General features: G+C 47.9%; 1 protein-coding gene across 1 annotated transcript in view; it reads left to right on the plus strand.

Moving 5' to 3' along the window:
* Window positions 1–22,281, plus strand: part of HARS1 (histidyl-tRNA synthetase 1) — a 654,862-nt gene that overhangs the window by 284,618 nt on the left and 347,963 nt on the right. Inside the window, exon 4 of the mRNA XM_069654217.1 lies at window positions 3,401–3,496. Within this exon, the coding sequence (XP_069510318.1) occupies window positions 3,401–3,496 (96 nt within the window). The remainder of the gene's footprint in view (window positions 1–3,400; window positions 3,497–22,281) is intronic.

Below are 22,281 nucleotides of genomic sequence, written 5' to 3' on the forward strand. Positions count from 1 at the left end.
GTCCGTACATTGCCTCTCTTACGGAGCTCAATGGAACTAGCAATTGAGCCTTGACAAAAGAACAAAAATGGGGGAGGAAGACATCTTAGTGGATCCTGAGCCCAGTTCATGGAAATTGCGTCTATCGAGAAAGGTAGACAGAATACTTGCTCTTTATTGGATTCTGGGAGTTGACAGTTGGCAAGCTGAAAACCCGAATAAGTGTCCTAACACCTGTGTCAATTGTGATGGAGAAGTCATTAAGAACTATAGTGTGACGAGGCCAGTACACTGGACTCGATCAAGAGGGGATGTGTACCCCTCTAAGCTGGGGGGGTGGGAGGCTTACAGGGAGAAATCAAGAGCCATTCGTATCCCTGAATTGGACGGTGGCAGTTAAGAGGGCCCGCTTCCTGTCTCTTCCACTCATTGTGCTAGTCTGTTTTTAAGCAGTCCGTCTCCTACCATACTTCCAATATCATATGTTTGCCAGTCTTTTCAGATTTATCCTAGTGGCAACTATCTGGAAAGTAGAAATCAAGACCAGCAAAGCAAGAGCCTGCACCAAATGAAGCACACCACACACAAGGAGCCGCCACTCGTCCATCATCAAGCTGTCCCCTAGAATCCAGTGACTGGATGCCGACAACGGAGACAAAAGAGAGCAGCACAGCCGTAACACCCACATGCAGTGAGAGGGGAGACAGAGCACTGTTGCAACGCAGTGGCAAGCTGCTAACTTCAACAATGAATGCACTACATTACCAGAGACCAAATAGTTGAAAGCCCCAACAATAGCAATAATTACCTGTGGGTGACCAAGCCCCCTAACCATCTTGGAAAATGTGCCCTTCTGGGATGCCATTGCCGTTCTCTGCAGAGGAAGTGCGTGGGGCTTGGCACACTATTCATAGGTTTTGGCACCTGCACCATGTCCTGGGAAGGGAAAACTGGGCCAGATTGGCCAAGGAGAGAGGCCCTATGCTGACGGGAGGGTAAAAGACTGCAATAGGAGAGGGCAAGTGAGGGTTAGTCGGTTCAGAGGAGGAAGAGGAAGAGTTTTCAGCAACAGATGAGGTATCGGCTAGCGAGTGGAAATGGTAGGGCTCTTTGAGTCAGGGTGTTTGTGTGGCGAAAGTACTTGGAAGAACTAGAGCGCTGCGTGACTGAAGTCGATGTAACTGGGCGAAATGAGGGTGACTGAGTAGCAGGTGGGTGGAGGAGGTAGTAGTGTTGAGAGAAGTAGCATGGAGGAGTAACGCGTGGAGTTGTGAGGATTTCAGAGTGGAAGTAGTCGGAGGGAAAGCTGATGGGAGGGAGGAGAGTAGGAGAGAGAGAGTGGGCGTGGTGGAAGGGGAATGATTCTAACCGAGTGTAAGGCACAATTTCCCAAATCACTGTAAACCACTGAAAACTGGTTAGAGTAGGGATAGTTAAGTTCCTGAAGGAGTTCACAGAGGTGAGGCCTAGGATCTTTAGGTTAACATATCAGTTCATTTAGCAACAAGCATTCAGAGGGAGGAGCACTCACTATATACCAACCTGGGGTTAAGGACGTCTAGGCGTGGGAGGAGGTGGTTTGAGCCCAGGGAGGGATTGCCATAGGGCCCATTGAATTATCAATAACAACCATTGAATGCCTCCGACACTTGTAGTGGTTCTTGTGAAATCTGTGACACCATGCTGGGAGGGCCTTATTGCAAAATACGTAAACCTGTGCTATTAGAAACTGATGTTCTGAAGTTTCAGAGTTGGTTTCAGCAGTCTTAACAGGAAGATGCTATGGCTGGCTGTGAACAAAGCAGACATTTTATCAGACTGGCACCAGGGCAATGGTGTGATGGCTGTGAGGGTAGCTAACATTGACTTTTTGATTTTTATGGGCAAAGTTCCAATGCCCCCTCTTCCCTAACTACTAATCAATTAGAGAAGGTTTGGGGCCCTACAATACCTGGGCAGTGCTCCCTAAACAGCTACTTATCCTGAGAAGCTACTCTCCCAGCTAGTCTTTATTCACTGCAACAAATCCTTGCTTGAGACTGTCTGTAGCACCGGTGAGCGACGCTGAGAGAGACTATTTTGAACCAAAGACGACATCTTGTGGCAAAATGGAAAACACTAAGTTTGCCTCGCATCTTGGACAACACGCTCTGTAGAGTAATTAGCTAATAAAGAGACCCTGAGAATTAATTACCTGAAATTCGTGGGGAAATTTGAGAATTAGACATTGAAACTACAGCTTTATGGGTGAGACGTTTTACAGACATACTAATACAAAGGGGGCATGGTTGCTTGGTAGAATGCATACATGGCAAAGGGGAAAACTAAGGTATACTTGTTTGTGATCATGCCTTACACGGAACTGTACACGTTCAAGATTTTGTATACGCGGTTTATTAAAGGTAAAGATTGTCCATGTATCTGTATTTATGTCTGTGTCAGTCGATCTCTGTGTGTCTCTCGCTCTAGTTTACATTGTTCATGCAAAAGCTGGTCCATATTGATCCAAGAGTTTCCATTTGCATTGTAAACTGTCCAATACAATACTGCATTATTTATATAGCGTTGATTTATAATGTACAGCATTCATACTCTGAACACTTTGTGGCAACCCAAGTGAAGGTGGGCTGGGGTGGTGGTGGGTAACGGTGTTAAGAATAGAAGCAAGTGGCAGGCGGAAGAGGGATAACGAAAAGGTTATCTACCCAGAGGGGAAAGGAGAGTGAAGAAGAGCTAAAGTGAACCAAATATGTTTGCATAAGAGTAGACCGTTTGAGGTTCAGAAAGTGTCCAAAGGTGCCATCAAGACAACACCATAAGGTGTTGATACAGGCAGAGAACCAAAATCACAGCGCATGTTTACCAGGAAGAAGGGGATTCGGACCGAGGCCATCCTCAGCACCTATCCATGGTCCCGAACATAGGGGCAAACCCGATCGGGAGACTGGGTAAACCTATTTGAATAGGTGAGTCTTGAGCCTTTTTTCAGAATTGTAGGTGGGTTTTTTTCTAAGATTTAATGATATACAGTAAGTTATTCCTGAGAACTATCTGAAGTACCAAGGCAAAGTTATGAACTGAACACAGACTGCTAATCTAAGCAAAACCATGTCTTCATCCCACATAAAATGGCACTACTTACGTAAGAGCATTGCTGCAGACTTTAGGGCACTGAAGTCGGGCAGAAATCTTCACTAAATTGGCAGAGGAGAGGGGAATAATTTTGTGGAGCCCAGGGCACCCACACTCCCTTTCCACTTGCATTAAGACATCCCTACTTTAGCCCGTTTACAAATTCAGTGCCATGATGATACCAACTTTTCCCCCTGTTCAACAGCCATTCAATTCCCTTAGCCCTGTAACCTTTTCTGGTTGCAGGAATTGAGCTTTATGCTTACTGCCTAATCCTTGTTTTCTGCAGGAGACGCTGACGGGCAAATATGGAGAAGACTCAAAGCTCATCTATGACCTCAAGGATCAGGGTGGAGAACTACTGTCCCTGCGCTACGACCTGACTGTATCCTTTTGCTAGTTGATCTTTTTCTACCCACTTTATTCACTAGGCATTTATCTATCCGAAGGTATTTCCTTTCTTTTCTCCGCATCAGAGGCATAAATGCTCATTTGCTAGACAATGTGTGCTTATGTGTTGTATCACAGTAATTGGCTTTTAATTGTCCTCATTGTTTCGAACATTTTCCACTTCTATATATGGCAGTAACATATGACATACACCATCAATTTCATCAAACTATAGTGCTGTATCCAGCTGTGGTTTATGGGTTTTTTCTATAAACCATGGTCAAATAATATAGATGCTGTTGGTTACACAACTTTGAAATAGAGGTTTGGAAAAGAGCGAGTTAGCAGGATATTTGTACCAGCGCACTACGAGAAACTGGATGAAAACAAAATGTCAGCAGTACTGCCAATTGTGGAAAATGCCAAGAGCAGCTTGATGTGAGAAAAGATTTTTCTTTTTGCAAAATTGAACCCCCAGCTATTTGGTTGTGACTTGAACCCTGACTTGACTGCAGGTACGTATAGCCTTTTTGCTTACTTGGCTTGCTAAACTCATTTATTTTGGAGCACTGGTCAGCCTTTATGGCCACCAGTGCAGGGGACTATGTCCCCTTTCGTAATTCCGGTGTTAATGTTTTGCACATAACCTTACAGTGAAGTGCTGCAGGGGTACTTTGTATCATGTTTTCTTTGTCTTTTGTAACATCGTGTTACCTTTGGGATATGCTTGGGACAGGCTGATAGCAGGAACCTTGTTTTACTTTTTTTTCCATTGTACTCCCTTGTACGATCATTTATTTTCACATTATGCCATTTTGAGACCATGTAGTCAAAATGGGCGTTCCGTCTGGGTTACACCCTGTCCCATCTTGCTGTTTGGCCTTCTTCCTGCCCACTTAAGTCCAAAAAAGCCATATAATGTATGCAATGTTGTGCTATCCAGCTAGGATTTCCAGGCAGAGTGCTGGGTGTATCGGACCTGGCAGAATTCGAGGTTGGGGCTTGTCTGGTCCCAATCAACATTCCTACAATAGCATGTCTGTTGCTGGGCAGACGTGGGTTTGAGGCAGTCCAGGATTGGACAGCCCTTACATTTTTCAATAGTGCATGTTCTTGCCTTTGGTGGGTGGGGTAGACCCCAGTGCAAGATTTGGATCAGAGTGGGGTGTGACAGGGGTGGTAGTCCAGCAGCTGTGCATCAGTTCATCCACTGTGGTCAACACCCAGAAGATGATTCCATGCTGAAGACCTGGAAGATTGCTGCTATGAACAACATGCATTACCAATGCCGTCCCTCTGGAAGGCCCTGCTGCAAACCTAAAAGTCCTTGGCCAATGCTTTGACACTTGTACTGGAGCAAATAATCAGTCAAGACCCCTACAACAGAAGCATGCCATCAGTGGCCCTTGGACATGTCCTGGGAACATCCACTAGGGCTACCCATCCTTGCTGAGGCTTCTCTGCTCCATAGAGTTCCTGTTCCAAGCTGAAGCTTGCCACTCTGCAGTTCATTGACTGGCGGCTGTGAGTCTGTCGGAACCTTCCCAGAACCAGAGATTAGAACCACCAAGTATCTGGACCCACTCCGACGACCTCTTTAGCCACTGCACCCGAGGCCCCTCGACCTCTGTCGACATCGTCACTGACAAAAGTAAGTGTCCCCAGTGACTGAGTACCCTAGAAGTGGTCACTCAGAAAATCTGCATACACCTTTCGAGTGTACTTCTTGTTTGTGCCCCCCCCCCCCCACCATATGGATTTTATGGGCACAGTTGATTCCCTAACACCCTATTGCATGGCTGTGATAGGTGGGGTTTAGCCAAGGACCCACACCCAGGGAAGCCCCTAGTGTGGTGGGAATGAGAGTGTACCCCTAAAATTCATACCTATCATCCTAATCCAATGGCGCTTATAAAATACATCCTCTTACAACCTGTTGGCTTTGCCAAAGATTGTGCAGGATAACTCTTGAGACTTCCTACCACCCTCTCAGATACTCCCCAGGAACTTTGACTCTGATACACTAGGCCTACATTCCTGATACGGAAAGACTGTGGAAGTTGGGCATCTGCCTTTTTAAGTCATGACACATGGTTGTTGGTTTAATGCATCTGGCTTTCCACTTCACTTGCTACAGTTGTATTGCTTTACTTCATTGAATTGCTTTACCGTGCTATTTTAAAAATAAATTAGTTATAGCTGAAAAAACAGCCTTTCAAATCTACAAAATTATATTTCGAATGAATTGTGTCCTCCCACGTATTCCTCATCTTGTGATAAATCGTTATCTCCAGCTTCGCTGCTTCGGAAAAAAAAATTCGCAGCAGAGGGCGCTGTGCTCGAGGTCGTGGTGTTGATTGTCCCTCAACGTACTCCGTACTCTGTCGACATCACCGATGGTATAAGTAGCTCGAGCCGCGCCCGTTGCTTCAGTTCCGTTTTTCCGATCGCTTTGCTATCGAGAACGGCGCGCATCTATTTTCTGTGAAGAAAATGTCATCTTCGACACCCAGAACTGGGTTTAAAAAGTGTGCAGAGTGTGGATCTAAGATGTCGATCACCGATCCCCACCGGATTTGTCTCTGGTGTCTCGGTTCCAGTCACCGAACCGGCGACTGCGGGTCCTGCCAGTCGATGACCGAAAAAGCTCTTCGTGAGAGGAGAGGTAAACTGTCGGTGGGGAGGGAGGCCTCAAAAAAGGTTTAGTCAAAAAGACATAAGAAAGCGACTGATTCTAAGGGATCGGATCGCCATAGGCACTCGAAGAGATCTCGATCTAGGAGTAGATTGAGACATTCTTCGTCATCATCGAAAAAAATGAAGAGGAGACATAGATCTCCCTCATCTTCTTCAGAGTCGACCGAAGAAATTCGTTGTCCGACTAAATCGAATTCTCCCAGTAAGTGGGAAGAATTCCGCAAAAAGATGATTGAGGTTTTCGAGAATGCGCCCTCGACCCCCTCGAAAGAACCTCAAAAAAGCCATACCCCTAAAGTCGCTCCATTGGACGACAAAGGGAAGTCCTAGGCTACTATGGCCAAGACCAGTAGCGTCTAGGAATACAAAAAACCTCGAGTCGACGTAAAACCGTCGAAGAATCTTCAAGAGTCGAGCACCTCTCCAGTGCCGGCCAAGAAACACAAGTCGTCGAAGACTTCGACAACTTCGTCGACGCCCTCGACGTCGATAATTTCGACGCCAAAGCCAAATGTGTCATCAACGCCATTAGCGAAGTCCTCTTCGAAAACTTCGAAGACACCCTCAAAAACTTTGAGGGATTTGCTATTTCCTTCGAAGCAGATGGAAGAGGAAGAAAGGAGATTCACTCCTTTGCCCAGATCAGACTTTTTCAAATCTATGTCTGCAATCTATGAAGTCTGCTTCAGAAGAAGACGAGGTTACTCCTTTGGGAGTTACTTATGGTACAAGACAAGTTCCTGAAGAACTTATTGACCAGGAATCTAGAATGAGAGGGCGCCTCCATGCGTCAGCCTCAGAAACCCTATTCCGGCTCATCTTCCTGGAGGGGTTGTTCTTTCGTTCTTTTCGGTAATACTCCTCTTTTGGTAGAGGAAGAGGACAAGCTTTTCAAAGAGGTAAAAGGAATTTCCCTCGTGGTGCACGAGGAAGAGGTGCAAAACCAGCCTCTGGATCAGCATCTTTGCCCTCAGCCGCTCATGCAGCCGCCTCCAAATCACTCTGAGACCTTGTTACACAAGACCCCAGTGGGAGGCAGGATCTCTCAGCATATGAAGGAATGGCAGGGCATTACCTCAGATGCTTGGGCACTGGAAACAGTAGCTCAGGGTTACTGTCTTCCCTTCCTAAAAAGGTCTCAGAATCATCCACCGGGAACCAGCTCTGTCAAAATTCCAGATCCGCTCCTGTTGCAGGAAATTTTAACCCTGCTAGAGAAAGGTGCCATAGAACAAGTAGCTGTAGCGGAGAGGAACAGGGGTTGGTACTCCCCATACTTTTATCATCCCAAAGGAGGACAGTGGATTGAGACCCATCTTGGACTTAAGAAACTTGAACAAGTTCCTCAGGAAGGACAAGTCAAAGATGGTGACTTTCTCAGATCCTTCAGGCTCTCCAACTCCAAGACTGGTTGGTATCATTGGACCTTCAGGATGCTTACTGTCATGTGCCAATCCATCCCAAGCACAGAAAGTACCTGAGGTTTGCGATTGGCAATTCTCTCTATCCGTTTTGAGTTCTGCCATTCGGGTTGACCTCCGCCCCGAGGGTTTTCACCAAAATAATGGCGGTGGTGGCAGCGAGTCTCGGAAGAGGGGGGATTCACGTCTACCCCTATCTGGATGATTGGTTAATCAGAGCACGTTCTCCCGAACAAGCTCAGGAACATCTTTCGATCACCAGCCACTTCCTTCACAAATTGGGCTTCTCCCTCAATTTCAAGAAGTCCCACATGGTACCATCCCAAAAGTTCCAGTTTACCAGAGCAGCCTTGGATACTTCCTCGAGAAAAGCCTTGCCTCCCGAGGTGAAAGCTCTCCACATTCTGCAGATGGTAACAAAGTTCCAGAATGCCCAGCATCTGCCGGCCTTCGTTTTCTGAGGTTGCTCGGCCTCATGGCATCCTGCATTTTCCTAGTGCCAGAGGCCAGATTGAGAATGAGATCCCTTCAATGGGCACTCAGAACTCAGTGGTCCCAGTTCACAGGGAATATGTCGGATCTTCTGCAAGTCCCGAGCGCAGTTGCTCAGGATCTACTATGGTGGGCTTGCAAAGGCAACATCCTCAAAGGAGAATCTTTTTGGCAATCCTGGCCGGAGATAACCGTAGTAACAGACGCCTCACTCACGGGGTGAGGAGCACACACCAACGATCTGACAATCGGCAGTCGTTGGTCTCCATCGGAGTCCAAACTACACATCAACCTATTGGAGCTGAGGGCAATCAGACTAGCGCTGAAGGCCTTTTTGCTCTCTGTACAGGGAAAGAATGTCCTGATAATGACGGACAACACAGTGGCCATGTACTATCTCAACAAGAGAGGAGGCGTAGAGTCACTACCACTGTGCAGAGAGGCAATGTAGCTCTGGTTCTGGGCAATATGAGAAGGAATCTCTCTATCGGCAGTTCACCTAGCCGGAGGGCAGAACACGGCGGCAGACGCTCTGAGCACGCAGAGCACAGTCTCCCACTAGTGGGAGCTAGCTCAGGAAGTCCTTCTGGAGATCTTCGCCCTTTGGGGAAACCCTCAAGTAGATCTGTTCACTACCGCAATCAACTGGAAGTGCGAACAGTACTGCTCAAGTGAATTTCCTGGGAGACGCATTCGTAGTGGAGTGGAAGTTCCCACTACTGTACGCGTTTCCTCCAGTCCCCGTGATTCCTCAAGTAATCAGGAGGTTGAGAAAGTTCTGGAAAACCATGATCCTAATTGCCCCGGATTGGGCCAGGAGGACGTGGTACCCGGACCTTCTAGACATGTCCATCTGCCCTCCAATAGGTCTTCTGCAAAGAGAGGATCTTCTCTCGCAAGAGGAAGGTCAGGTTCTCCATCCAGAGGTCAAAACTCAACCTTCACGAATGGTTTCTGAGAGGTTGAGATACAAGGATTGGGATCTTCGGGATGACGTTATGGAGATTTTGCTTTCGGCCAAAAGGCCAGCAACGAAGTCTTTGTACCGATGTCGCTGGAGCAAGTTCAGTAACTGGTGCAAAGATAAGAATGTGGACCCTTTTCAATGTGGCACCCCAATGGTGCTTTCTTTCCTATTGCATCTAGCCAATCTGGGGCTCCAGATCGGAACAATTAAAGGATATCTTGCTGCGCTGTCCATTTTTAAGTGCTCCTCAGAAGAAGTTTCCTACTTTAAAATTCCATTAATTATTCAATTTCTGAAAGGGCTTACTAATGTATACCCTCCAGTACCTTTTCATGTCCCAACTTGGGATTTAAATCTAGTACTTAAGTTTCTAACTTGTATACCTTTTGAGCCTCTACACTCTTGTCCCTTGAAGCTTCTAACATTAAAAACTACCCTTCATGCGGCCTTAACATCAGCTCGCAAGCTTAGTGAACTACAGGCTCTCTCATGTAAACCTCCATATACTACTTTCTACAAGGACAAGGTAGTTCTTAAGGTTAAACCTTCCTTTTTACCAAAAGTAGTTTCTGACTTCCATTTGTCCCAAAAAATGATTTTACCAACATTCTATCCTCCTCCTCATTTGGGCAAAGAAGAGGAGAGACTGCATAGACTGGACCCTAAAAGGGCTCTCAGTTTTTACATTACAAGAATGTCAAAATTGCGTCAGGATGACAAACTTTTTGTAGGTTATACTGGCCATAAATTGGGATTAGCAGTGACAAAACCAACCATATCCCGCTGGATCATTCTGGCCATCATTGAATGCTACAGATTGGCGGGAAAGGAACCTCCAGATGGGCTGCAAGCCCATTCTACTAGGGGAATGGCTACTTCTGCGGCTCTGAAGAGGGGAGTTCCTGCAGCAGATATTTGTTCAGCTGCAACATAGAAATCGATGCATGCTTTCATCAAGCATTATTGCTTAGATGCTTCCTCCTCCAATGAGGGGTTATTTGGCAAGGCAGTACTTCATTCTGTCCATGAAAACAGTATCTAGTACTCCCACCTCCAAAATTGCCACTGCTATGGGAGTCTATCATAAGATGAGGAATACGTGGGAGGACACAATCCATTCGAAGAACAAGTTACTTACCAACTGTAACGTTCTTTCGACTTGATGTTCCTCCCACGTATTCCTCATCGCCCCTCCCAACCTACCCCGCAGTACAGTTTGCGTTTTCTTACACTTTCCTCTCACGAAGAGTGCATTAGTCATGAGACACACCTGGGTGTTCCTCCAATATTTCATCGAAAAAACAGAACTAAAGCAACGGGCGCGGCTCGAGCTATTTATACCATCAGTGATGTCGACAAGGTACGGAGACCGCCGAGGGACAATCGACGCCACGACCTCGAGCACAGCGCCCTCTGCCGAAAAAAAAATTCAGAAGCAGCGAAGCTGAGGATAACGAATTATCATAAAATGAAGAATACGTGGGAGGAACATCCAGTCGAAAGAAAGTTACAGTTGGTAAGTAACTTGTTCTTCTCGGGCCGGTTGCATCATGTTTATTCACCAGTGAAAAGAGGCGATGTAAGTATTTGTCTATCTCCTCCCTCCAGCACTCCAGGGTGGGTGGTTTATCTAATTTGGACACAGCAAATTCATTGACCAGTGGGTCAATAGCCCGGACCGCTATCTGCGGGACTATCTTCAGGACCGGGGGATAAGCTAAAGAATCAGCAAGCTCACCTCTTGCTTCTTCATTTGAAGGGACGTTTTCACTTATAATCTGTATTTCGCCCATAAACCAATCACTGTCCACTGGGTCATACTGCCCCTGGTCAATGAGTCGTCTCCCTAAGCCCCCCCTCTGGCAGCCATGTTCAGATTCTTGCATCATGCTTCAGTTTTGGGAGTCCTCGAGTTTGCTCTGCGAGCTACTTCTACGTTTTTTAAAATATTTTTTTATATACAGATAAAGGTTGTATTTTTGTTCCAAAAGAGCATGTGTGCTCTTCTCTCCATCTGCAGGCATCTGTTGTCGGCGAAGTCAGCGCCCCTCAAGGGTGAACATCGTTTAAGTTTCCAGAAGGCCATCGGGCCTACTTTGTGCCCTCCGACCATGGCACAGGAGAAGAAAGAAGGAAGATCCCTCTTCAAGTCCTGCATCAAGTACGGGCTCCGAAATGTGTTTGTGGAGGACAAACATCTGCAATGACTCTACTGCCTGCCTCTGGACCACAAGGAAGGAGATTGTGAAATATGCTGCAGATTCTCCAAGAAGATGACAAAGGACAGGCACAGTATACTGGCGCCATGGCTGAACGCCAAGGCCTCTGCCCCGTGCAGGGGCATGCTTCGCCCAAGGCCAGTCGGTCCGATGAGCAGGCTTCGAAGTCCTGTGAGGGTACCTCATCCGTGGGGGCCCGAGATAAGGCCAAACACTGCAAGTCCGGTTCCACCAGGGTCACTGCGGCAGCAGGCCCCACGGCGGACAGGGCGCAATCGACATCACCCTCCGCCTCCATTGCCAGCCGGCAATCAAGCTCCTCCTCAAAGAGGAAGTGTCCAACACGGCTAAGCTGGGGGCGAAGCCAGAGAAGCCACAGACCGAGGAGAAGGCAGAGCTGCCCAAAAAGGCCCAGGCAGCAAACAAAGTCTTTGTTGGCGATAGAGCTGGTGGTGGCTGCTCTCTCCAAATCTAAGGGGGCTGACCCTGAGACAGTAGTCCCCCACAGTGCTGAAGGAATCCCTCCCTCCCAAGGTGCAAAGCCACCGTGGTGACTTTGACAAGGTCTGCAGGCACGCCAGAGAAAGGGACTCCGCCTAACAATCCAGTCCCAGCCATGGAAATTTCATCCACGGACAAGTGCTCGAGTCCCTACACATGGTACACAAAAAGACATGGAAGAGGACAACGGTGGCACTGAGGGCAACGGCAGAGCTGGGCCTAGTGTTCGGATCACAGTTCCGACGAAGGATGTCTATCTGGACATCCCATCAACCGCCCACACCATCCGACGCCCCCGTATCAGTATCCACCTTGGCTCCCATCTCTCCCAGTATACCCAGACACAGGGACGGAAACGGCCGCGACGACGGATGACGACGATATCGTTGGAGCAGACAGTGGGTCCCGCAGCCTAAGGCGTCCCCACCGGACGAGGTTGGTTTGCTTCCATGATCGCCAAAGCCGCCGAGCTGTTCCAGCTCATGCCCGAAGAAACCAGGAAGGAGTGTTTCCTGTACCTAAGGCACAAGGTCAAGAGGAAGACCATCAGGGTGGTGCCCCTCCTGGACGACATGTCGGAGGAGGGCCTAGCCCGCTTGAAGAACACTTGCACGCCTCCAGCCAAGCGGGAAAGGCTGGAGAAGAAGTACCGGGTACCGGAGTCCGCACCCAAGTGCCTGAGGTCTCAACCATCGCCGGATTTGGTGGTTTCGGGGACCGCGAGGAAGCAGTCATCTAACCCGTCATCACTCCGGCCATTGAGGGTAAGAAGTTGGATGCCATGGGGAGGAAGGTGATTTACACCGCGGCACCCACCATCAAGGCGGCCAACGCACTGGCAATCCTAGCCAGGTACGACAGGGAGCTGTTGTACAAGCTGGGTCTGATTGTGGAGTTCCTCCCTAGGACAAGCGGATGGAGGCAATCGCACTCTTCCAGGAGGGAGAGGTAGCGTTGGATCACGCCATCACAGTGGCGCTGGACGTTGCCAACACAGGGTTCCTGCAGTTGGGGAACAGTGTCTGCCTTCATCGCCAAGGCTGTTTGAAGGCCACAAATTTCCGCCAGGAAGTCCAAACGAAGGTACTGGACAGCACCGCGCTTTTCGTTCCTCCAGAAAAAAGTCAGGCAGGACTTTGAAAGGTTTCTCGTCCTCGTACCATCATCCTTCCAGATCCACTACCAAGGAAGGCCACAGAGGCCGTTCCCAGGTTTACAGGGAAGGGGTGCAGCACCGTCGCCAACAGGGTGCCGAAGCAAGCTTGAAGCAGCCTAGACATCGGGCCTCCACCCATGCACCCCAGTGGGAGGATGGCTGACTATGCTCTTCCGCGAGTGGGAAAAGATCACCACCAACAGATGGGTAATGGATGCTCTCGTCCATACCCTGGAATTCCAGCACAGGTGTCCGCGGATCTCGCCGGTGGCCTGTTTGGCAGAGCACGTCCCTCAGCTTTTGGAGGATGTACAGACCATGCTACGAAAAGGGTTGATAGAGCTGGTTACCCAGCGACTCCGGGGCTTTCGAGTCTACTCCAGATACTTCTTGGTAAGACAGAAGACTTGGGGCTGGAGGCCCATTCGAGGCCAATTCTGCAACATCTGAACGAGTACCTCAAGTCTCAGAAATTCAGGTTGGTCATGTTGCAGCACGTGCTCGGCCAACTGTAAAGGAGGGATTTCCTGATGTTGGTGGACCTGGAGGATGCCTACTTCAAGGTCCTCATTCACAGGAAACACTGAAAGTTTCTACGCTTCGTAGTGCAGGGACAGCACTACCAGTTCAAGGCCCTACCCTTCGGCTTGCAGTCGGCCTCCAGAGTGTACACGCAGTGACTTGCACTGGTGGCGGCCCATCTGCGCCTACCAGGGATTCATGTTTACCTCTACCGCGACAACTGACTCATTCAGGCATGTTCGGACACGCACAGACTTCCGTCAGGCTGCTGGCAGATCTGGAATTCTCTATCAACTATACTATCCAAAGTCCTGCTTGACACCATTGCAGAACGCGCTGTTCCTGGGGGCCAGACTAGATAGTGTCCTTCCTTGCATCACCCTCGGAGGTGAGGGTGGCGACAATTAAGTAGAAGGTGCAGCGGCGGTTGTCGATGAGACGGCCACGGTGCGGACCTTCAAGTCATTGCTCGGCATGATGTCCTGCATCTGGCTCTGCAGGTTACAGGTGCAACCTCTTCAGGAGTTCCTGGACGCTCGCTGGATACAATTGTCCGGAAACTTCGTGGACAAGATTACTCTGGATGACGAGTTCCGTCAGGGGATAAGGTGGTGGGGCGACTGCTCCAGAATGGCCGTGGCATGGGGGTTTCAGAACCCTCCATTCCAGGAAATGGTCTCAATGTACGCCTCCCTGGAAGGCTGGGGATCCCACACCGGACATCTGCACGCCAGAGGCCTGTGGCTACCGAAGGAGAACCATCTCCCTATCAACATCCTGGAGCTACGGGCAGTGTGCTGGGCCTCTCAAGTTGTTCCTTCTGTCTCTGAAGGGCCAAGGTGGTGAGGATCTTCACGAACAACGTCACCACAATGGTCTACATCAGGAAACGAGGGGGCACTCGATCCCCAGCGCTCTCCAGGGAAGCGCAGGGATTGTGGTGCTGGGCCATCGGACAAGCAATGTTCCTCGTCCCCCTTCACCTAGCGGGAGTCAAGAACACCGTTGCAGACTCCCGCAGCAGGGAGTTGCGGTCCTGCCACGAATGGGAACTTCGGCAGGACCAGGTGGACTCCATCTTTGCTTAGTGGGGCAGGCCCCAGATCGATTTGTTTTCGATGGTGCAAACTCCAAATGGCAGAAGTTTTCAAGCAGATTTCGCCAGCCGAAGATAAAGGGGGATGCATTCTCCTTCCCGTGGTAAGGGTTGTTTCTTTACACGTTTCCTCCGTTGTCTCTCCTGCTACGAGTCAACACACTCGGACAGTGTCAGTGCAGGATGATACTAATCGCCGCAGTGTGGCCGAGGCAGATTTTTCACCCAGACCTGCTCAGCCTGTCAGCGTCGCCACCGGTCAAGCTACCAGCGGTCCTGGATCTTCTCGCTAGAGAAGGAAGCGTAATCCTGCATCAGGACTCATGATAGCTCAATCTGAGGGCTTGGCTCCTGCAGCCCTATAGTTTGGAGGATATGAGTTGCTGGCATACAGCAGTGAGGTCCTCGCCAAGGCCAGGGCATCGTCGACTCTGAAGTGCTACGGTCATAAGTGGAAGCGTTTCGGTATGTGGTGCCAATCGCAGAAGATAGAGGGTCACGGCCCTGCAGGTTCTTCCATACTTGCTTTCCTTGGTCAAGGCTGGACAGGCGCACACCTCGATCAAAGTACATCTGGTGTTTTTATTTTTTTTCTTCAATCTTTCCCACTGGTGAAGGCACCTGCCCCGGCGTGGGAACTCAACGTGGTTCTGACGGGGCTCATGGGGACTTCCTTCAAGCCTATGCATCAGGCCCCTCTCAAGTTCCTTTCATAGAAAACTGCTTTCCTTGTGGCCATCTCCTCTGCCTGGAGGGTGGGTGAGATCCAGGCCCTAACCTGTAAACAGCCACAACTGACTTTCCACGAATCGAGGGTGGTGCTCTGGACGCATCCCTCTTTCATGCTGAAAGTTGTCGGAATTCCACCTCAACGAACCTTTGATGTTACCTTTTTTTTCTTTTTTTCTCTGAAGCCTTCATGTCCGGCTGATAGGGCCGTGCACTCGCTGGATGTTGCTCGTGCCCTGAAGTTCTACTTAGAACGCACAAAGTGTTTTCGAAAGACTTCACGGCTGTTTGTGAACATTGGTCCTGTGAGCCATGGGAAGGCCTTGTCCAAGCCTTCCATTTCAAGGTGGCTCTCTGGCTGCATCATGCACTGTCATGGGTTGGCCGCTGCCCGGCTGTCCGAGCCCACACCACCAGAGCGATCGCTGTGATGACGGCGTTCCTGGCTGGTGTGCCCCTGCTGGACATCTGCAGGGCTGCTATGAGGTCCATGCACACCTTCACAAAGTTCCCTGCGTCGACAGGGATTCCAGGGAGGTGTCCAGAGTCGGCAAAGCAGTGCTACGCAACCTGTTTGTTTGAGGCAAGTCTGTTCTAGAGGTAAGAGTGATTTGCTTCTGTTGAGCCTTGCTACCTCCCGTGGTTGTGTAATGTTGTACTGCTGTGTATTCGTTATTCATGAGCATGTGAATCAATGCCAGACCCCATGCTGGAGAAGGAACAAGTTACTTACCTGTAACTATTGTTCTCCAGCATGGTTCTGGCATGTATTCACATGCAAACCCTCCCTCCTTCCCCTCTGCGGCTCTTCTTGGTCGTGCTACCACTAGAGTAAGTGCATAGAAGAAAGTAAGGGGAGGAGATGGGAAAAGGGAGAAGGGAAAGGAGGAGAGAAAAGAGATTAAGAGTGGAGAAGCAAGCGTGGAGAACGAATACAATTGCAGAAGTCAGTAGTAACACATAATGTTGCAAGCCAGGATACAAGATGAAGATGGGAACAGCATGATTCAGGGTCACCATGAGTACAAGATGCAAAGGAAGTCCAGCATGAGAGTTGAGAAAGAGTGATGCCCCGTGAATGAATGAAGTCCATAAAAGTCAAATCCAGCATTGGCCACAAGACAGTGATGGTGAAGGAAGGCACCAGGTGGGTGGGGCTTGCTAAGTGGTGAAAAAGAGCAGCAGACAGGAAGGTACCAGGTGGGTGGGGCTTAGGCCAGGTGACCTAGATCCACTTGCATCTGCAGAGAGTAACTTGTTCCATCTTGTATGTAAACTTAAAAGCTTGCAAGTACCTGGGCCGGAGGGACTGGCTAATATTGCACTAAAAAAGAGCCCTGGAATTTGGTCTAAGCTACATCAGTACTATGAGAAGATATTGGGTAGGTCTGTTATCCCGTGCTCCTGGAAGCACTCCATAACGGTCCCCGTACATAAAAAGGGTAGCAAAGCAGATCCACTAAATTATCGGCTCTTGACCATCCTTAATGTCACAAGTAAAATGTTTGCGAGCATATTATGTAAAGAGAACAATCAATGGATAACTCAGCCGACATACTATCCCCTTTTCAAACAGGCTTAGGAAAGGTTATAGCACTACATAAATGTTCTTATCAAGAGGACGCTTATAGCTGGCACTCGCCTCGCTACACCACCCCCCGCACCTCATATTTTCTGCATTTATAGATTAGACCACTGTTTTTGATCATGTTTATAAATCCCTAAACAAAACTGCTGATGGGTTCGAAATGGTACCTGTGCGCTATTGACCACTCTAAAAGTATGGTCTAATATAGAGACCGGCTGTGGTCACCCTTCCACAATAACCCACCCAACTGGGGTTAGAAATGGTGAACCCAAAAGAAAAGCTGACGAGGGTGAATCGTCCACTGGTTACTAATATTCCTGTCATGTAAATATTCAAGCTATAACGACAGGTATCTATAATAGAAAATTATTTATTCTTGATGAGAACAGCCGACATATGTTTCGACCTTGTGGCCGTTATCAATATCAAGGCTGTACGATTAAAGCAGCAAGTAATTGAACAAATTGCAAAATGAAAGCAAAAACACAAAAAACTTGAAAAACATGGATACCATGGGTACAATTCAGTCATTGCGAACATATAATAAGAATATAAAAAGGACATACCATATATCCATTTGGCAATGTGGGATATTGCAGGAGACATACAACAATATAAAGAAAAAGCATATTAACATGTTCAGTACATTGTTTGATGTAACAGCATGGTGCCTTCAGGTTAATTAGCATCTCTAACCACATAATGTCTTCACCTTAGTAAGAACCTCCTAACATCATACCAACCGATAAGCACACAAACCATTGCATTGAGAAAAGAAAATTGTTCAAGCATCAAAATGATGCACTCAATCGTCTCCAAGAATAAGAGGTGATTCAACCCTGAATTAAGAGTATCTGTGAAAAACCGAAAACGTGATGGTGTGGAATACAGATGTTTTGTCCCATGTCTGCTAATAATCAATGATTTGTGAATTTAATTATTACTATGCATCCTCACCGGAGTACAGAGTGGCCAATAATCAGAATAACTTACCCTTTCCATTTTGAGGGCGTAAAGACCACCTAAATTGCAAAGCAGGAGTCTAAATAATTGGGAAATGCTCAGCACCCAGTATATAATTGGAGAGTCAAGTTAAGGGGGACTGAAATTGGAGCCTACCATATCAATCCCGAGTTACTCTTGGGATGATGGAGGTAAGTTTAGGAAGTACGAGTCCAATAGTTTGCATTCAGTCAATAAATGATATGAAATTCTTGCCAATGTCCTGTGATGGGTTACAAGAAAAACATAGTCAGAAACATATAATGGGTAAGTGTGGCAACCATTTACTAAAATGATTTCTACTCTCAAATTGTATCTAGAGTCATCCCCCTTGTGTATTGTTTAGCATACCTAAAAGCAAAACAAAAAAAATACCTTGTTAGACCTGGTACAATCCTGGGTCAGTTCCTGAACAAAAATTGTTTGAACGTGCTCGCATTGGCGAGTGCCTTAAGATCAGTACTCCCATTTTCGGTTGTGGTTAATCAGTGTAAATCAACGGTGATTAGCGCAGATAACCTGTCGGGACTAATGTGACAGAGGAATCTCAACTACTGCTGTTAACACCTTGAAAAAGTGCTTGTGAAAAAGGAGCCACTGCCACTGTACTCCCCTATATAATGTGGAAAATATAACAGTTTTAAGCTTGTGTGCGTTGCCTCTGTGCAAGAAAGAAAATACATATATATATATATATATATATATATATATATATATATATATATATATATATATATAAATGTGTGTATGTATAAGGCTTCCCCATGTATAATAGAATGCTCAGAATCCACCAGCTTAACTACAGGAGCAATACCCTTTTCACTAGCCCACTCCTCACCCGAGGTATCTGAGATGTTGTCTTCGGAGGGTTCCTCAGAGGATGTCTACGCTCCACTCTCTCCAGGCACTGGTAGTCCTCTTCTTTGATGTTTTTCCTTTCTTTTGGAACAAATGAGGACGGGCTCCCCCCGAGTCCACTTTGCTTAGAAGGCGATTTGCCCGGCAGCGGGGACTCTGGGGAGCCCACCCCTAACCAGAGAAAAGCAAAGGCTAAAAAACCCTGGGGATGTCTATAGTGGCGGCTGGTGGTGGCTGGAATGTGCTGTAGCTGTGCCCGTCTCTTTTGTTTTTTCTACTGGGGTATCGTCTTGAAAAGCTGGTCTGACACTACAAGTTCCTGCATGCCTCAGGAGCCAGTAGAGCGAACGTAAGGTAATTAAAGTCCAATTCTGGAAGAAAGGTCTGTATACTCCCAGAAGAGGGAACGGAGCAAACTATGAGAAGTCTGCTTCAGAAGGAGGGTAGCAGCGCGGTCAGGATGCCGGAGGTGACCGCGCAGACACAGTAATCCAGGAGGGAGAGAAAGGCAGCCACGTGAATGCGGAGGGAGAGAAAAGGTGCCATATGGGTCACGGAACAAACAGAAGGTAGGAACGGGAACAGGGAAGAAACAAGGTTAGCAAACAAGTAGGACAGGTTGAAAGAACAGAAGACTGTTCTACCTGAACGAAGCGTCAGTATACACAGAGTTGCAACGCACCGGCATGTACTCGCGGTGACTAGATATTCTAACGGTGGCCATGTTGAAAGACTAGCCCGCTGCCCCGCGTTCTGGAAGTAACGTGGTGGAACACTCAGTAACCCCTCCAGCGGTCCCATACTTTCCAGGGACGGATTGTGACAGTATGACCCCTTCTCAAGCCCATTCCAGTTTACCGGGATGCAGCCTGTGGAATCGTTGGACTAGTCTGGGAGCATGTATGTTCCGGACTGGTTCCCAAGAACATTCCGACATTGGGTACCCTTTCTATAACACCAGATACTATAGTCCCCCTCTCTTTTCCAGGTGGAATCCATTAGTCTGGAGACCTCCTATTCTTTGGTAGGATCTGCTGACGAATACAGTGTATTCTTGATTCTCCTGGCATGAGGACCCGGCAGATAGACCTTCAGTAAGGCCGGATGGAACACCGGATGTATGCTTCTAAGTCGATGAGGAAGAGAAAGCCGGTATGCCACTGGGTTTATTCTTGTCTTGATCGTGTATGTACCAATATACTGAGTTGAAAACATCCCAGGATGGACCCACCTGGATAAGAATTTGGTGGATAACCACACTTTTGTGCTAGGTTCCCATGCTGGATTGGGTATTCTCTTTTGATCCACCCATCTTTTTTAGTCTTGGCGGTTCGCTTGTAGATTGTATTTTTTTCTTGTGCAGCTGTCTTAGGTGTCCAAAAGGTGTTCAACCGTGAGTAGTTTGGCAGATAGTGGACCTGACAAAGGTATATGTCTGGGGTTGTACCCATAAGTGCAACAGAAAGGGCTCATACCAATGGCAGAATGTTTGGTGGTGTTTGCCATGGGAAGAAGGCTATACCAATCACTCTGTTCTTGGTTACACAAACACCTGATGTACTGCTCCAGTTTGGCATTAAGGCATTCCGTTTGGCCGTTGCTTTCTGGATGGAAGCCGGATGAGAGCTCATTGAATGTTCAGTTGTTTGCAGAGGGTTGTCCAGAACTGGGAGGTAAATTGGGTGCCTCTGTCTGAAATTATCGTTTGAGGAAGACCATGTAGCTTAACTACGTCTCTTAGAAATACTTCAGCTGTAAGGCAAGCAGAGGGTGTACCTTTCAATGGTGAAAAGTGTGCCAGTTTGCTGAACGAATCAACAGCGACCATTTTGGCTGAGTACCCCTGGGAAAGGGGAAGGTCGACTATAAAATCCATCGAGGTGTGTTGCCATGGTCCTGCTGGTGGTAGTTCCTGCTGCAGTAAGCCTAAAGGTTTCCAATATGATTATTTGTGCTGGGCACAGGTGTGGGGCATGTTGCAACGTATTCTTTGACGTCCTTGGTCATCGTAGGCCACCAAAAGTGGCGAGTAGCCAATTCCAGTGTGATCGACTGACCCCCATTTCCTGCAGTGGGGAGGTCATGACACTAGGACATGGCTAAAGTCTGTCAGGACTTGGTTGGTAAATATAACAATTCGTCCTGAAAGTTTCGCCCTTCCAGGTAAATTGGGATCTGAGAAGAGGATTCTGTGCCTTCACTGCGGTTTGTACTTGTTGGAGGAAGGTATTGATGGCACCGATTAACCTCTTTCCAGCTAGCAGTATTTCATGTCCCTGGTATCTCCCAGAGTCTTCTCCCACACTGCGGGACAGCGGGTCCGCCAGCAGATTCTGCTTTCCAGGCAAGTATGTTATCTCGAAATCAAACTGTGAAGAAAAATGAAGCCCATCTAGCGTGCCTGTAATTGCGCCACTCCTTTTGTTGCAAGACACGGAGATTCCTGTGGTCTATACGTACTTGGAACGGGTAGGCATCCTTGGAGCAGATGTCTCCACTCCTCACAAGCCTGTCGGATTGCTAGAAGTTCTTTTTACAACACTGATTAGTTCCTCTCACTGGTGTTCAGGCTTGTGGAATAATAGGCAAAGGGTGCTCTAGGTAGTCTTCTTTGTTTTGGAGTAAAGCAGCTCTAATGGCTCCTCCTGAGGCGTCTGTTTCTACGATAAATGGAAGTGATTGGTCTGGTTGTCTAAGAATGGCTGCTGATACAAAAGCTCTTTTGAGTCGACTGAATGCCTGTTCAGCTTTCTGGTCCCTAGTGAATCTCACCCATAGTAGGGCGTAATCGGGAGGACTATGTCAGAGAATCCGGGTATAAACTTCCTATAGAAGTTGGAGAGTCCTAGGAATCTCTGTACCTCTTTGACTGAATTAGGTGCTGGCCACTGTGTGATCGCCTTCCTCTTGTCGGGATCCATTTGTATTTGATTGGCTGAGAGGATAAAGCCCAGATAGGGTACTGTGGAAGCCTCAAACACCAATTTTCCGTGTTTAGCCAGTAAACGGTTCTGGCGGAGTCTGTGAAGCACTTGCTTGACATGACCGGTGTTCTTAGAGTGTGGAGAAGATCAAATTGTCGTCTAAATAGATGACGACCGGTGAGAAGAGTAAGTCAGCAAAGATCTTCTCCATAAAGCGTTGGAACTGGGCTGGTGCGTTGACCGAACTGAAGGGCATGACTCTATTCGTAGTGGCGTAATGGTGTTCTAAAGGCCGTCTTCCATTCATCCCGCTCACGGATCCGCAGCAGATGATATGCCCCTCTGAGGTAGAGTTTTGTGAACAAGCGAGCCCCTTGTACTGCCTGTATGATGTCTTTCATCAAGGGCATGGGATATCTATCCCTGATCGTCCGGCTGTTTAGACCCTGAAAGTCTATTCAAGGCTGTAGTTCCGTTGTTCCTTTCTTGGAAATGAAGAAGAGTGAAGCGCCTGCTGAAGAGACAGATTCCCTTATCAAGCCATTCTGAAAGTATGTTGCCAGGTACTCCTTCAGTGCTTCCTTCTCTGGTAGGGACAGTGGGAATAT

This window comes from Ambystoma mexicanum, chromosome 3q (genome assembly GCF_040938575.1).
Source record: "Ambystoma mexicanum isolate Mex_15411 chromosome 3q, UKY_AmexF1_1, whole genome shotgun sequence".
NCBI lineage: Eukaryota > Metazoa > Chordata > Amphibia > Caudata > Ambystomatidae > Ambystoma > Ambystoma mexicanum.